The sequence below is a fragment of the Lissotriton vulgaris genome, chromosome 5, assembly GCF_964263255.1.
Source record: "Lissotriton vulgaris chromosome 5, aLisVul1.2, whole genome shotgun sequence".
NCBI lineage: Eukaryota > Metazoa > Chordata > Amphibia > Caudata > Salamandridae > Lissotriton > Lissotriton vulgaris.
Genome location: NC_141693.1, coordinates 1,208,149,190 through 1,208,163,969, shown reverse-complemented (window position 1 = coordinate 1,208,163,969; position 14,780 = coordinate 1,208,149,190). Strand labels below are relative to the sequence as shown.

The window sequence follows — 14,780 nt, the reverse complement described above, 5'->3', positions numbered from 1 at the left end:
CCAGTCTGGGACTTCTCTGAGAGTGTTGTTGAGTCTTAGAATGTCGTTAAAGTAGGAGGTTTCCAGGTAGATCTGGGTATCATCTGGCTAGAGATGGAAAGGGATATTGGCTTTTTTAGAATGGTGGTGAGGGGGCCATATATATGTTTAACAGTTAAGGGGAGAGAACGGATCCTTGGGGGACACCTATGGTCACAGGGAGAGGGTCAGATGTGAAGGATTTGATTTTAACTCTTTGGGAGCGATTCTGAAAGAAGGAGGAGAACCATTGAAGGACCACATCATCCGCACCTACCCGCTCTTTGAGAGCCTTGATGAGAAGCCTTTGGTCTACCGTGTCAAAGGCTGCTGACAAGTCTAGGAGGATGAGTAGACAACAATGGTCTGAATCAAGGGAGTTGCGGATGTCATCTACGATGTTGAGGATTGCGGTTTTGGTGCTATAGTCTTTTATAAAGCCTGATTGGTGATGGTCTAGTTGATTAATATTGGCGATCTGATTGTTCAGTTGGCGGAGCTCACATTTTCTAAGATTTTGGCTAGGAAGGGAAGACTCGAGACCGGTCTGAAGTTATGCAGGTCGTTGGTGTCTAAGCCTGGTTTCTTCAGAAGAGGTGTAACTTGGCTGACTTTTAGGCAGTCTGGTATGATGCCAGTTTTTAGGGAGCTGTTAATGATTTCGCACCAAATTGGTGAAAGGGTGAGTTTCAGTTCTTTAGCCATTTGGGAAGGAATTTGGTCGAGGTTGTGCGATGAGGGCTTGGAGGAGGAGATTAGATTGAGGATCTCGTCTTTTTGGATGTGGTCGAAGGAGGACCAGGCGATTGCGGGTCGCCCTCTAAAGGTGGTTTTGGTTGCTGTGATGTTGTTATTGCCGGGAGGATGGAGGTTGATGCCGAGTGATAGTTCAATCTTGGAGATTTTTTCGTTAAAGAAGTTGGAGAAGTTATCACATAGGGTTTTAGAGGGCTGGACATGGATAGTAGACAGCTTGGATATTTGTTTTTTGCTGATGTCAAAGAAATCTCTTGGTCTGTTTTTGCCTTGTCCACGCAGTACAGAAAAAGTTAGTTTTTTCGTTATTGATATGCTTTTCGTACCTTCTTCTTGCTGATCTAAGTTCCTCACAACAGCTGGAGGAAGGATTCTTTCTCCAATGACGTTCTGTAACTCTAAGATGTCTTCTTTCCTAATTGATGTCCTTGTTAAACCAGGTTCTGGATGGGGTGTTCCTAGGTTTTTTCTGTTTACAGGGTGCTAGTTGGTCTAAGATGGCGGACATGGTTGTGTTGTAGTGTGAAGTGAGTTCAGCAGTTTAGAGGCCGTCCGGGCAGATTGGCAGAAGGGAGGATATTCTTTCTTCTAGTTCCGCTGTGTTGATCTGCGATAGATTCCTAGACCATGTAGGGGGGTCTGCGATGGGTGGGTGAGACAGGATCGGTTGAGCGAGGTGGAATAGGATTAGGTGATGGTCTGACCAGTCGACCGGAAGGATGTGGTGTATAGTAATTGCGTCATGTTGGGCGATGATGGCGTCCAGGATTGCCCCTTTGTTGTGGGTCTCTTTTGAGCAGTGTTGGGTAAGGTTGTTGGAATGTAGTAGCTCATTCAGGAATTGTACTGTAGCACTGTTCTCATCGTTCCAGTGGAGGTTGAGATCGCCTAGAATGAAGTTGTTGGTCTCTCGGAGAGAACAGTGGGCGATCAGGTCTGACAGGTGTTCTGTGAACGTGGTGGTGTTACCTGTGGGATGGTATAGGAGGTGGCAATGCATTAGATTGTTTTTGGTGGTTTTGATGTTGGTAGTAAGGAATTCAAAGGAGTTGTATTTAAAGGTATCAATTTCGGACACTGATAGGCTGTTGTTGTGGATAATTGCCAAGCCTCTGCCTTTTTAGGTCTCGCCTCTCAATGCGCATGCGCATTTAGCAGAGCGAGACTATAGGGCTTTAAACAGACTTTACCCAACTGGCGATTTGGTGCTGTGCCCGTGCGCTTTTAGGTCAATGCGCTTAAAATGCGCTTGCACATCATCAAATCGCCGTCTGTTCCCTCAGCCGCACTCCTCCCACACCTTTGAAGTGAAGCTTAGCTTCACTTCAAAGGCCCCTGCTGCTTCACACCCTCATCCATGTCCTTAACAAATTCATTAATTTAGTAATTCAGCACACTGGAGGGATTGCCACATTTATTCAGGGCAACCTAGATGTGGAATCCCATCAATTAAATACTTACTTTGTGTACCTAAATTCAAATAATTCGGTACACAAAAAATCATTAGTGAATCTTGCCCTAAGCAGTTATTGATAGACTTTTTTTGTTAACATGTGTTACTTTACTGGGAAAACAAAGAGTATCAAATTTTGCTTGAGTCCCACTTAGTTTTAAGGTGTTACCTAATCTATAAAGCAAATTGTGTTTTCCAGGCACCAGTTACATTTTGTGATGTGGTTGCATGTTTCTCGGAAGAGGAGTGGACTCTTTTACATCACTGGCAGAAGGAACTTTACAACAACGTGATGCAGGAAATCAACCAAGCCCTGAGTTCTCTTGGTGAGGTTACACTCTGTCTTTGTGTATGAAAATAGTGTATCAGTTGCCAGTGTCTTTGTTTAAAGGTGTAACATATCAGTTGTTCCAATCAGAAAAAGAAAGAGAGACAAAACGGTGGATGAGACACGGAGAGAGGGAATCCAAAGGATTTTTTCCTAGTGTTTTCACACATCACTGGGGATGTCATGCTTTATCATTGGGCGTTGCTCCTTGTAGGACCGGCGCTGCAATGCCCTACAGGCCCCATGAAGCTTCGCTTTGGCAGAGATCTTTTATTGTTTTTGCTGTATGATGAAGGGTGCCAATAACAGTATGTACATGTCTACCTTTCAGACACATTTTGATATTGTGTACTACCAGAGCGATCCTGGTGATGCATTGAACCAGATATGCAGAATCTATGCACACAATTTTATTCTTCCTACTGTTTTCGCTTCCTTTTCAGGTTGGATGATCATTTTTTTACCACTGAACCAGGTATTTACTTTCAGGGTAATACCTATACTACTCACAACGGTTTAGGTGGAGGGTAGGATTACCACCCTCCTTTTTTAGGTCTTGAAGAAGCACAATGGATCTTTTATTTGACCTTTGGGCGTGAAACATGTCGACCTGACAACACCTAACCTGACTATACCCATAGCTTTGTAGCTACTTGGGTACATCACGCCCCTACAGTAGCCCTGACCCTGTACAGTTTTTAATCCTGCCAGGAGAACCAGCACATTAAAATATTTTTGGGGGTATCTCTTAGACAGTTTAATGTAGTGTTTCCTCACTATCGAATACATATCATTCCATGCCACACATTTAGGATGCCCACACAAAAAAGATAAAAGATCTCTGCCAAAGAGGTCCTTCGTGGGGCCTAAAGGGCATTGCAGCACTAGGCCTACACGGAGCAACGCCTGATGATGAAACATGACATCCCCAAGGATGTGTGAGGGTGCCAGAAAATAATTCTCGTCCACTGTTTTGTTTTTCTACCTTTTTTCTGTTGGAACAGTACCTTCTCTTTTGGTTTGAATATTTCTGGTGGAGCCTAGATATTGGAACTTTATTGGCTCCTAGTACCCCCCTCCGATTTTGCTTTAAGTAACGTATCAATTGCCAGTTCAATAGCCATGTCAATATTGTTTTCAAATCTTATTTAATGTCTTGAAAATTACAGGCTTAGAAGTGAGCAATGTGGATTCATTTAAAGAATGCTTGCCGTCTTTGTCACTTGCGCTACCTCAAAAATACCACAAGTTAGGGAATGCTTTGCAGGCCTCACAGTCCAAAAACATGGAGCTATGGTTGCAACTTACTGTTTCTACGTTGCGGTATCAGGATCATACATTCTCACTCGCTGAGTTGTGAAGTTAGTGCATGCGCTCCAGACAGCCCAGTATGTTTTTGCATTTTTTGAGCCGTTGCAGGTACTACAGGCTCCACAGACTACAATAAGAATACAAGTATGGCACAAAGGGAAAAATGTGCACCTTTCCCTGTGTGGACTCTGTGACAGATCTTCCAGTGTAATGTAAGTCACAGCAAACTGAGAAGTGGTCTGAAATGTAAGATGCTGTCAACCTTGTGCCAGTCCATTGTGGATTCTTTCTGTAATTTCCTCAGTTTCATGCTGTGAACTCTGACATTGTGTGATGGTTGCATCCCACATCTTTTCTATAATAACACTACTGGAATGTATTTTACATTAAGTTGTAAACTGTTATGGTTTAATTTTTTTATTATAGGTCCTCTAATTGCCACCTCAGTGTTTTCTTTACGACCGAAGGAAAAAGAAGACGCAGGGCCGATGGTACATCAAAAATCCAAAATACAAGGTATGATGTGAGTGTGAAAAAAGAACATAGTCTGCAACAATCCCAGGGAAACTGTAATGGGTTCATTCCTCACAAAGAAGAATAAATATATAACACTTTATTTAGTGACTTACAATTTAGAGTAAGGTACTACTTTTTGCTTATTCGCAACATTTAAGTGTTACTACTAAAAACAATCATTGGCAAAGCCAATATATCTTGTTTGTGCAAGAGTTAGAGCTATTGTCATTGTAAATAGACAATGTCCTTTACCCATGTGTTATGGAGTGGAGTGGCTGTATGAGGTGTGGAGTGGAATTATGTGGGTTGGATTGGAATTGTTAGTTGTGGAATTGTGTGGTGTGGAGTGGATTTGTGTAGTGGAATTATGTGGCCCTGGGGTGCAGTGGAATTGTGTGGTTAGTAATTATGTGGTACTGTGTGTACTGGAATTATGTGAAGTGGTTTGTGTGTCATGGAGTGTAATTATGTGGAATGGTATTTTGTGTTGTGGAGTTGTGTGTAGTGAAGTTTAATTATGTGGTGTGCTGTTGAATGTCGTGGAATTATGTGATGTTGTTTGGAAGTATGTGGTGCATTGTGTAATTGTGTTAAGTTGAATGATGTGGTTTGGTGTTGGGTTGTGTGGTGTGGAATGGAAATGTGTGGCATTGAATTATGTGACATGAACTGTGTGGAGTTGAGTGGAATTATGCTGATTGGAATTATGAGACATTGTGTAGAGTAAGTGTATCTATGTGGATTGTTACTGGTTACTGGTTGTATCTGTTTTTTTATTGGGTTAGGGTTAATGTCCTTATTGGTTGGGTACTTGAGGGTTATGATTGGTTTCTGGGTCTGTGATTCAATCATTGTAGGGTTGGGACTAGGGCTAGGGTTAGGATTTCTATTGGAAGTAGGGACTAGGGCTTCCTATGTTATTGGTTGTTGGGAGTAGGGTGGGACTAGAGCTAGGGTTAGACCTTTAATTGGAAGTAGCTATTTAGGGCTTCTGGTGGGATTGGTTGTTGGACTAGTTGTGGGACTAAGAGTAGGGTTAGGCTTTCTATTGGAAGCAGGAACTAGGGCTACCTGTACCATTGGCTGCTTGGACTTGGGTTGGGACTACTGGTAGGGCTAAGGCCTTTATTGGACGTAGAGATCAGGGTTTTTGAACTGATTGGGTGCTTGGACTAGGGCTAAGATTGGCAGTAAGGTCCTAGTCTCCTATTGGTTCTAGATTTTAGGGCTAGTATCGTGATTGGATAGTGTTAGGGTTAGGGTTTCCATTGGCTGAAGGGGTCACCTGATTACTAGGGCTATAAAAAATGCCAGGCTTAGGGCGTCTCAGCCCGGGCGTCGAGGCTAAGGACGGAGAGGACAAGGGTAGTTACCTGTTTGAGCCTGTTAAGGGCGGAGAGGACAAGTGTAGTTGCCTGTTTGAGCCTGTTAAGGGCGGAGAGGACAAGGGTAGTTGCCTGTTTGAGCCTGTTCGAGACTGGTCGGGACTAGGGCCAGAAATGCTGCCCTTTTTCTCATTTAGCAGTACCCAAAACTCCTTTTTACTCATCCAAAAGCCTCCTCCTATTGCTAAGACCTAAAAAAAAAGTTTAAAAAAATGTTATTTTACTCTTTTATCCCTCCACTATCCTTTTCAATCAAAATTAACAGACTAACATGTTCACTTCTCAAATTCCATATTAAACTATACTAATATACTCCCCAAATAACTGAATAACCTATCCACTACTCAAATTACTTCATTTTTCTTTTTTTACTATACTAATTTTCAACAGTAATCCTTTATGGGTTCCGGAGTGGCGTGCTACTCGCCAGAACAGCAATTCAACACCCAACAGGGCTATATGAATGCAAATCTTTCTTCCCCTTTCATCCCTCTGCTATCCTTCTCACTGTAACTGACTAATAACCACCACTGAAATTACTTCATATTTCACCATGTTAATTCACCACTAATCCTTTGTAGGCTCCCTGAATAGTGTGCGTCAACAAGCGCTATATAAATACAAACCTTTGTCCTCCTCTATCCTTCTGCTATCATTCCAAATCCAAATAACTGACTAACCTAGCCACCACTTAAAATGTACTTGCATGTTTCTTTATACTAACTCAACACTAATTCTCTTTGGGTCCCGGAGTAGCGTGCTACTCGCCTAAAAAGAGCTTCAACGCCTCGTCAGGGGTAGTAAGCGCTATATAAACGCAATTACAACACAATACAATATGGGCAGCCTTATTGCTTAGGAGATAACCTCTAGCCCATAACATGCATCAGCAGACTGAACTGTATTTGCCCATTGACTTAACACTGTGCAACAACTTTATTGTATTATTAATATAAATCCTTTACAAAAGCGGAAGAAAATGCAAATTAGAAAAGGTTATAATAAAATACATAAAATCTAAATAAAACAAAAAGAGGTTAAAATGCAAAGATACTTCAAAAGTAACTGTACTTAAGTAACTTTGTACCAAACAGCATTTGCAATGCAATAGGTCTCACATTATTAAAGTTTGAGCTATTGGTGTTGCATTATTTAGCAATGCCAATAGCTCAAACTGTAATAATGCGAGACCTATTGCATTGCAAATGCTTGTTTGATTTAGAATATGCTATATTGAAAAGAGCAACACTGTATTTGGATTTATTGTGGTCAAACACCGCGCTGTTAAATAGTCCAGTTGTTTTGATTTTAAGCAGTAACTGGACATTGGGAATCCTAAAGCCACAACATACATATGGCCAAGGTATGCACTGTACTGGCAAAAATATACATCAATTGCACAGGATGCGACTTCAGAGAGACATTTGTGCAGTGCATAAAACTGACAGAAAACACCTCTAAATAAAATACAAATAATGAGGTATATGAAAATTAAATGTCAGGGAAAGCATCCGGAAAGGTCAGCAAGATTATGCATGGGGGGGCCTATACAGTTGCGTAACAAAACTTGAGGGAGACCCCCTGCATATTACAAGGACGGGAGGCCCTCACCGACTCACCACTTTTGCTGAGGGGGGGCCGTGGAGCAGATCTGCATGTCTGTCGGGGGAAAGGGCTGGTGCATGAATGCTTTAATATGTTCTGCCAGGAATAGCAGCATGACAGGTTTGATCTCAGATTAATGCCTCTAATGTGTTCTACGGTTGTCTCGAATGGCCTGCAAGTGGGATAGTGCCAATATCGGCTCACTTACCTGCCCTCCCGCAGCAACGTACATGTAGCATAAATAAGAAGACAAGACAACTTTTTGTTGGAGAAAATAGCTGCAGGTTTATTAGCATACACATATGCTAACACAGTGGGTTATCTTACAGGTGATACAAAGGCAAGCCGCCCCTCGCGGCCTACCACCTGATGGGCCAACTTGCATCGTGGCCTCAGCCAATCATTACTTAGCGGTCGTGGTGAGGGGATAGCCACTCTCACTTCCGGTGAACCATTGGTCCACCCTCTTGCTCACGCCCCCCCCCCCCCTACGAGGGGCAGAGCGTTTAACCGACCCCCAGTTGTACAGGTTTCCAACCGCCCGTTGGATAGCCAATAAGTCAATTGGATTGGTAGTCTTTTAGCTGTGTAAATGCTCGTTTTTTCATGTTTTTTCAACAAAAAAATGAGTAAGCTGATAGGCATTACGCACTCATACATCTAAATAAAGAAGAAAATGTCTAAAAGCAAAAGTATTTTTGGTCTGAAAAACCATCCATTGCCATAGTAGACTTTGACACTTAAGGGAACCACATTGTGTGGATGAGCGGTTTGTTAAAGGGCAGAATGCTGTCACTCACAGTGACCTTAGCCAATGGGTGAAGTGGGCTGACGCGTTGCCCCATACCGTAGTGGCAGTCAAAAAATGTGAATGGTACAATAACAGAACAACAGTGGAAGTGGGCTGGATGAAAGAAGCCCCTATAAATTTGAAAATATATTATACTTATTTATATAAAAAAAAATCTATATATCAAAAGGTCTTGGCTAACGTCAGCCCTAAAGATTCGTTTAACTGGAAAAAAAAGTATCACCCTGGAGTTTTCTTTTTGCTCACGAAAGACACAGTAGTTTATTAATTTTAATGCGGCTGTGCTCTAATTTATAAGCCCAAGACGTGATTTTGTATGTTTTTTTCTGTATTGGTGCCTTTGTTTTATTTAACATACAAAATACCCAACCAAGGCGTTATAGCACATGAATATTCAAGAACCCCAATTCTATTCTTCTCTTGTGGCCCAACAAATACATCATCAGGAAATGAAGCAGAGTTAAGAGGCATTGCAGGTAGAGAGCTGTGCCACACTAGCGTCCGGTGGTGCTCGGGCGTAATTACAGCACCGGGACTCCTCAGCGACTCTTTCATAGTCAGAACTCTGGTACTCACAACAGGAAAGAGGTAAAGAGAACTGTGGGAAGGTAAACCTCATACAAGTCTGCCGTCGCTTTTAATGGGAGATCAGCTTCTTTTTAGAAAAGCGCCAACCACCCTTAACTTTTTCCTAAGAACAATATCATTCCTTCTAATTGGAATCCAAGGAGAAATAAAGATGCTCATTTCTCTGCTGCAAATTCGCACCTTGACCGCCCCCCAAACTTGGTATTTATGTTACCTGCTTTTCTTTTGAAAGTTTTAATGCCTACGATAGGAAATCAATCTACGGTAATATTATGAAATAAAAACTCCTGAGCTGAGGTAGGCAGCAGCCATTCATTTGAAGGGGAGGATGGGGTCAAGAGAGCTGCTGGCTGTCAGGCTGCGTCTCAGTGCCGACTGCACAGCCAGTGACAGCCGAGCTGGTGCGTTGTCCTGGACCCTGGGTTCTCGCTCCCCACACAGGCCCCTCTTGGCACGGCGCCGCTGTACTCACTGGTGTCCAGCCGCAAGACCTGGGGCAGCCGGTAGGAGCTGATGAGCTAGTCTAGGGGCAGAAAGACCGAATCCAGCGCACCTCCTTGAGCGGGGGCATGGCGGCGGGCTCCATGCTCCTGGGCTGGGGTCGGCAGAGAGGTGGCCGGAGTGCAGGGGTAGGAGAGGCTGCAGCCCTGGGCTCCCCCTTCTGCCACTGCCCCTGCCGTAGCGGGAGATGCTGCTGCTGCTGCCGGTCAAAGCAAGGTCACTCCACCAAGCGCCCCACCCCCGTCCGCCTGCGCGCTGCTGAGGCTGGCTCTGGTAGGAAGCACCATACCAGCGCCTGTCAGAGCTGACTAATCACAGCGGCAAAGGGGGAGACAAGGAGACGCCTGCGCAGGGCCGGGAGACCGCCTTCCGGCTCCGGGGAGAAACTGGAGCAGCCAGGAAGGGGCGAGCACTGTCTTCCTCCTACCCGCCCGGCCGAGGTCCCATGGCCCAGGGGCAGAGGCCCCTCTCGGTAGCTCTGGTGCCTGCAGCGGACAGACCTACTGGCTTCATTCGCTTGCTGCTCAGCGGCCCCTTTCAGTTACCAGTTGGTACAAACATGGTAAGAAGGCATTGTTCATTCTTTTCATGTTTACATATCGGATTATCCAAAGAGAGAATCTTTATGTTTTTATAGTGGAACAATATTAGTGTTTCTTTATTGCAGAAACACTGTACAAATCATACGGTAAACTAACGCAAACACCCAGAACTACACAGGACGGACTTGTAGAAATGACCTCAGTGCTGACAGTGGTGGAAAATGAACTCGGCCTGGCAAAGGTGTCAGACTCAACAAGCAGCAGGGAAAAGCGTTCGCTTTGACTTCAGCTTGGAAAACAAAAAAGCGCACCAAACGCGTAATAGACATCAATAGGCCATGTGCGGAGCAATGCACCCACCTTTGGCCAATTGCGTGCAGTCTTTTATAAAAGGACGCACACAAAGGCCAATGAGGTAGCACAAAAGGAAAAGCACACGCACGAGCGTGTGCGATTCCTAGATCAGTGCTAAAACCCCGTTTTTCAAGTACTAGGGGTCTCGTGCCTCGCGAGCAGTGCTGCGTACCGCAACGCAGTCGCGAGACCTAAAAAAAAGGTCAGTTTAGAAACAACTCATGTAGAATTTGACATGCGGGGGGTATGCAAACTGCGGAGGGCATCCTGTTCCTAGTAAAAGTTAGTATAGACATAAATAGTATCAAAAGTGCTATGCTAAGTAGTTGCAAGTGCCAGTGGTCCTTGCAGCATGATTTATTCAACTGTTACTTCTCTGGCCGATCGTAAGAACATTGAAGCTTCATCAGGACTATGGTGGTGTAAATGTGCCTTAAGGCCTCCTTGCATGTTTTTACGCCGTGATGTATGAACATGGTTCTTAAATACATGCGCCTTGGGGACAGCAAAGCTGGGCAACAGCAAATGACATGTTCCACAGATTCTGTGTGGTATTGGCGCAGACAACAACCGTACCCACTTAACTAACAGTTTTTCCAGTGGGCACTATAGTCTTGTATTGACAAATTTAGGAGCCTCACCCTCATGACATTTTGTAGTGCTTGCCTTCCAAGACCTGTCTTTAAATAGGGCTGGCATGCAGGAGTTTCATGTGAATTAATGAGGCCTTCTGCACCCAGAACTGGTCTAATCGGTTCAAGGTCTTGTTGCCTAGAGATGTTCTTGCCACACTTTTTGAGCACGGTCTTTAGACTACACTTTGTTAATGATATGTCTGTTGAGAGTTCGATTGACAGTCCCAGTGTTTTATTGGCCTTCAAGAAGTACCACGCCCAGCGACTATTGTTATCTGTAAAGACCACCTGTAGTGCTGCCCTAATTGTGCCCGGACATGCATTGATCACGTTATGTTGGAATTTGACTATGTCTTTTTTGCATTCAATGTCCATTGCTGTGATGTTGAATTATAGACGGATCAGTGAACGCCTAGTCATGTAAGGGAGCTTGAAGCCTTTTCTATATGCCATTGTGTATAGGCCCTCCAATTTTTTGGTCAACAAACCAGGGAAGACAAAGTGGCCATAGCTGAGTGTAGACATTATCTTGGCTTGCATTACTCGTCGGATCCCCTCCGTCGAGTGACTTACAAGCTTGTGGTGTAATTTGCCGTAGCCGTATGTTAGCTTAGCTGCTTTTGCCTTCAGTGCTTTAACCTGCAGTACTGGTCTGCAGGTATCTGTAAATTGTACTCCCAGGTAGGTGTACTTATTGGTCATGGTTATCCTTAGAGGGCCCAGCTGTCATGCCAATGTTAGGTTTTTAACTTGTGACCAAAGATCAGCACTTTTGTCTTAGATGCATTAGCTATGAGCTTGTTTTCCATTGTTATTGTTATTGTTATTTTTGATTTGTAGCGCGCTCAATCACCTACAGGCCTCTAAGCGCTCGGGAATCGATGGTAGACAACAACTTTGACAGTACAGAGGGCGTCCACTAGCCTACGTGGCTCACAGGGCTCTCCTGAACAACAGCGTTTTCAGCCCCTTTCTGAAACGTAGGAGGTTTCCTTCCTTTCGTAGTGGCTCAGGTAGTGTGTTCCATAAATGCGGAACCAGCACCGAAAAGGCTCTACCACCCTTGGTGGCAAGTTTGTACCGAGGGCAGACTAATAGCTGAGAGTCTGAGGACCTAAGAGCTCTCTTTGGGCTATACATTGCCAGGCGATCTTTGATGTACGCAGGTGCCATGCCATAGATGGCTTTATGGGCGATGCACAGATTTTTAAATTCCACTCGCTCCTTAATAGGGAGCCAGTGGAGGCTTTGTAGCAGGGGGGAAGCTTTAGTGTGTCTTGGCTGTCTGAAGATAAGACGAGCGGCATCATTCATCACCACCTGTAGCCTATTTATCAAGGTTTTTGGTAGGCCAAGGTAGAGGGCATTTCCATAATCTATGCGTGAAATCACAGTAGCTGCGACGATGGAACGTAGCATAGATTGGGAAATGATAGGCACTAATTTCCGTAGCTGTCGGATGATATTAGTACAGCTGCCCACCACTGAAGAGATTTGGCTGACCATAGAGAGGTCACAATCCAGTTTGATCCCCAGGCTCTTCACGTTCAAACTGGGTTTTGGGGCTGGACCTAACTCTGCGGGCCAGTAGAGGTCAAACCATGGTGAGGTGGTAGATGAAATAACCAAGACCTCAGTCTTATCTGGATTGATTTTTAGGAGGTTTCCTGTCATCCACTGGACCGTGTGTCTCAAGATATTCTGAGTGTGGAGTTGGGCGGTGTTTGTATTGTCAACACTCAGCAGCAGCTGCGTGTCGTCTGCGTAGTTATATACTGTGCAGCCCATACTCGCCAGGGAGGCAATCAGAGGCTGCAGATATAAGTTAAACAGCAGTGGGGATAGGGCCGAGCCCTGAGGTACCCCACATTCTATTTCTCCCACTGCGGAGATTTCTTCTCCGAGTTGTATTCTTTGTGTCCTTCCTGACAGAAAGGACTGCAACCACTCGAAAGCCCGGCCTTTGATGCCAAAGTCACTCAGCCTTTCCAGTAGCAACGCATGACTGACGGTATCGAACGCCGCTGAAAGGTCTAATAAAATCAGGGCGCTCGGTTTTTTACCGTCAGCCAAGCCTCTCAATTCATCCAGCACCGAGAGCATCACCAACTCGGTGCTGTGGTGTGCTCGGAACCCTGCTTGTCGTTCGTGAAGCAGGGAGTGGGACTCCAAGTACATGGACAAAGATTTTAATACATGTTGCTCCAGTACTTTAGAGAGGAATGGTAGCTGAGAGATCGGCCTATAGTTTTTTAGTATTGCGGGGTCTACGCCAGGTTTTTTCAACAGCGGTCTTACCCGCGCTTCCTTAAGTGCTGCTGGTAGTTGTCCTAATTCCAGAGATCTATTTAGGAGATGGATGACTTGCTCCTCCAATAGTGGACGAGCTGCCTGAAAAACTTTAGGTGGACAAGGGTCCGCTGGAGATCCAGATTTGATTCTGGCCATCAACTGCTGCAGGCTCAAGATGTCAATCTCTGGAAACAGTGTGATAGCACAGTCAGTTTGATTTTGGGGGATTATAGGTGTAGCCATTCCATTAAGCGGCCCATTTTTTATGTCCTGGATGATGGTTCTTACTTTCTCCAAGAAATAATCCTGAAAGCAATTGCAGTTTATGGGAGACTGAACGCTGTCTGGTTTTTTGGTCAACTCCGACAGGATCTTAAAAGTCTCTTTCTGCACGTTGACTGCCTTACTTAGACGGGATTCGTAGTACTCGGCTTTGGCAAGGATGATGTGTTTTTTGTATGCGTTCAAGGCGGCACGGTAGAGGTTCCTGGCTGAGTCCAGTTTAGTTTTCCTCCAGCTTCTTTCTAGGGCTCTAAGTTTCTTTTTATGGTCCCTCAGTACTGGCGTGAACCAAGGGGCATCCTTACCCGGGCCTTTTAGCGCCTTCATTTTTATTGGCGCTATCTGATCAATAGCTAGTGTCAGGGAGCGCGTTAAATCCGCGTATTGCTGATCTAGACTATGATCTAAGTTCGGGGGGCAATCTCTGGGCAGGAATACCTCGGTCAGGGTCCTCAAATCGACCTCTGCCCATTTGCGGGTTTTCCTAGCCTCCAATGTTGGTTTGATTATTTGGCCCTCAATACGTAGCTCACAGGAAATTAGGTAGTGATCAGACCAGATACATGGGGCAACTTCTTTCAGCGTTAGTGAGGGGTCTGTAGTCCATACCAGGTCAAGGGTGTGACCTTTGGTGTGCGTGGGGACATTCACGATCTGTTTAAAGTTTAGCGCTGACATCAAAGTGTCCAAATGGCGCATAGGAGCGTCCCAGTGAGGTTTATCCCAGTGCAGGTTGAAGTCTCCTGTGACTAAGATTTTCGAGTAGCGAGTACAAAGGTCAGATATGATGGGGGCGAATAAGTCCTGGAAGGTTGGGGTTGCGTTGGGAGGGCGATAGACCGCTAACACCACCCAGCATGAGCTGTTTACTGTGACTTTCACCCCAAGTAGATCAGCCAGGTCGACTGTCTCTGATAGTAGGATTTCTACTGACAGCATCTTTTTGAAAATCACAGCTACCCCTCCTCCCCGTGTGTTTCCTGGGCGGTTTTGCCATAAAGCATCATAGCCGCTGGGGAGAGCGGCCAGGATGTCTGGCATTGAGCTCTCACTCATCCAGGTCTCTGTTAAGGTCAGTATATCAGTGTCGTTGTTTTGCAACAGGTTATAGACCTCGACGTGGTGGCAGTGGAGTGATCTGGTATTTAGACATGCTATTTTCAGGGTGGAGAATGCATCTTGATGTATGATGTTCAATGGTTTGTAGATAGCATGTGTTCTTAGTATCTTCAGGGTGTTGTTATCAAGGCAAGCCTCACCCTTATCCAGATTACGTAGGTCTTCCGAGGTGTAGGAGCGCATTAGTCCAGAGGTCCCTGCCCCCGAGCCCGTCCGTGCGCGGACGGGCGCAGACGGGCTGGACTCTGGCGCGACTCCGGCGACGCACCGGCGACCCTGCCGCG

At 45.1% G+C, this 14,780-nt stretch overlaps 1 protein-coding gene across 3 annotated transcripts in view; it reads left to right on the top strand.

Moving 5' to 3' along the window:
* LOC147712286 (uncharacterized) overlaps positions 1-14,780 on the top strand; it is an 88,698-nt gene that overhangs the window by 1,790 nt on the left and 72,128 nt on the right. For all 3 annotated transcript variants that reach the window (XM_086923017.1, XM_086923016.1, XM_086923015.1), the window contains exons 2-3: positions 2,427-2,553; positions 4,293-4,382. In XM_086923017.1, the coding sequence (XP_086779143.1) occupies positions 2,427-2,553; positions 4,293-4,382 (217 nt within the window). The remainder of the gene's footprint in view (positions 1-2,426; positions 2,554-4,292; positions 4,383-14,780) is intronic.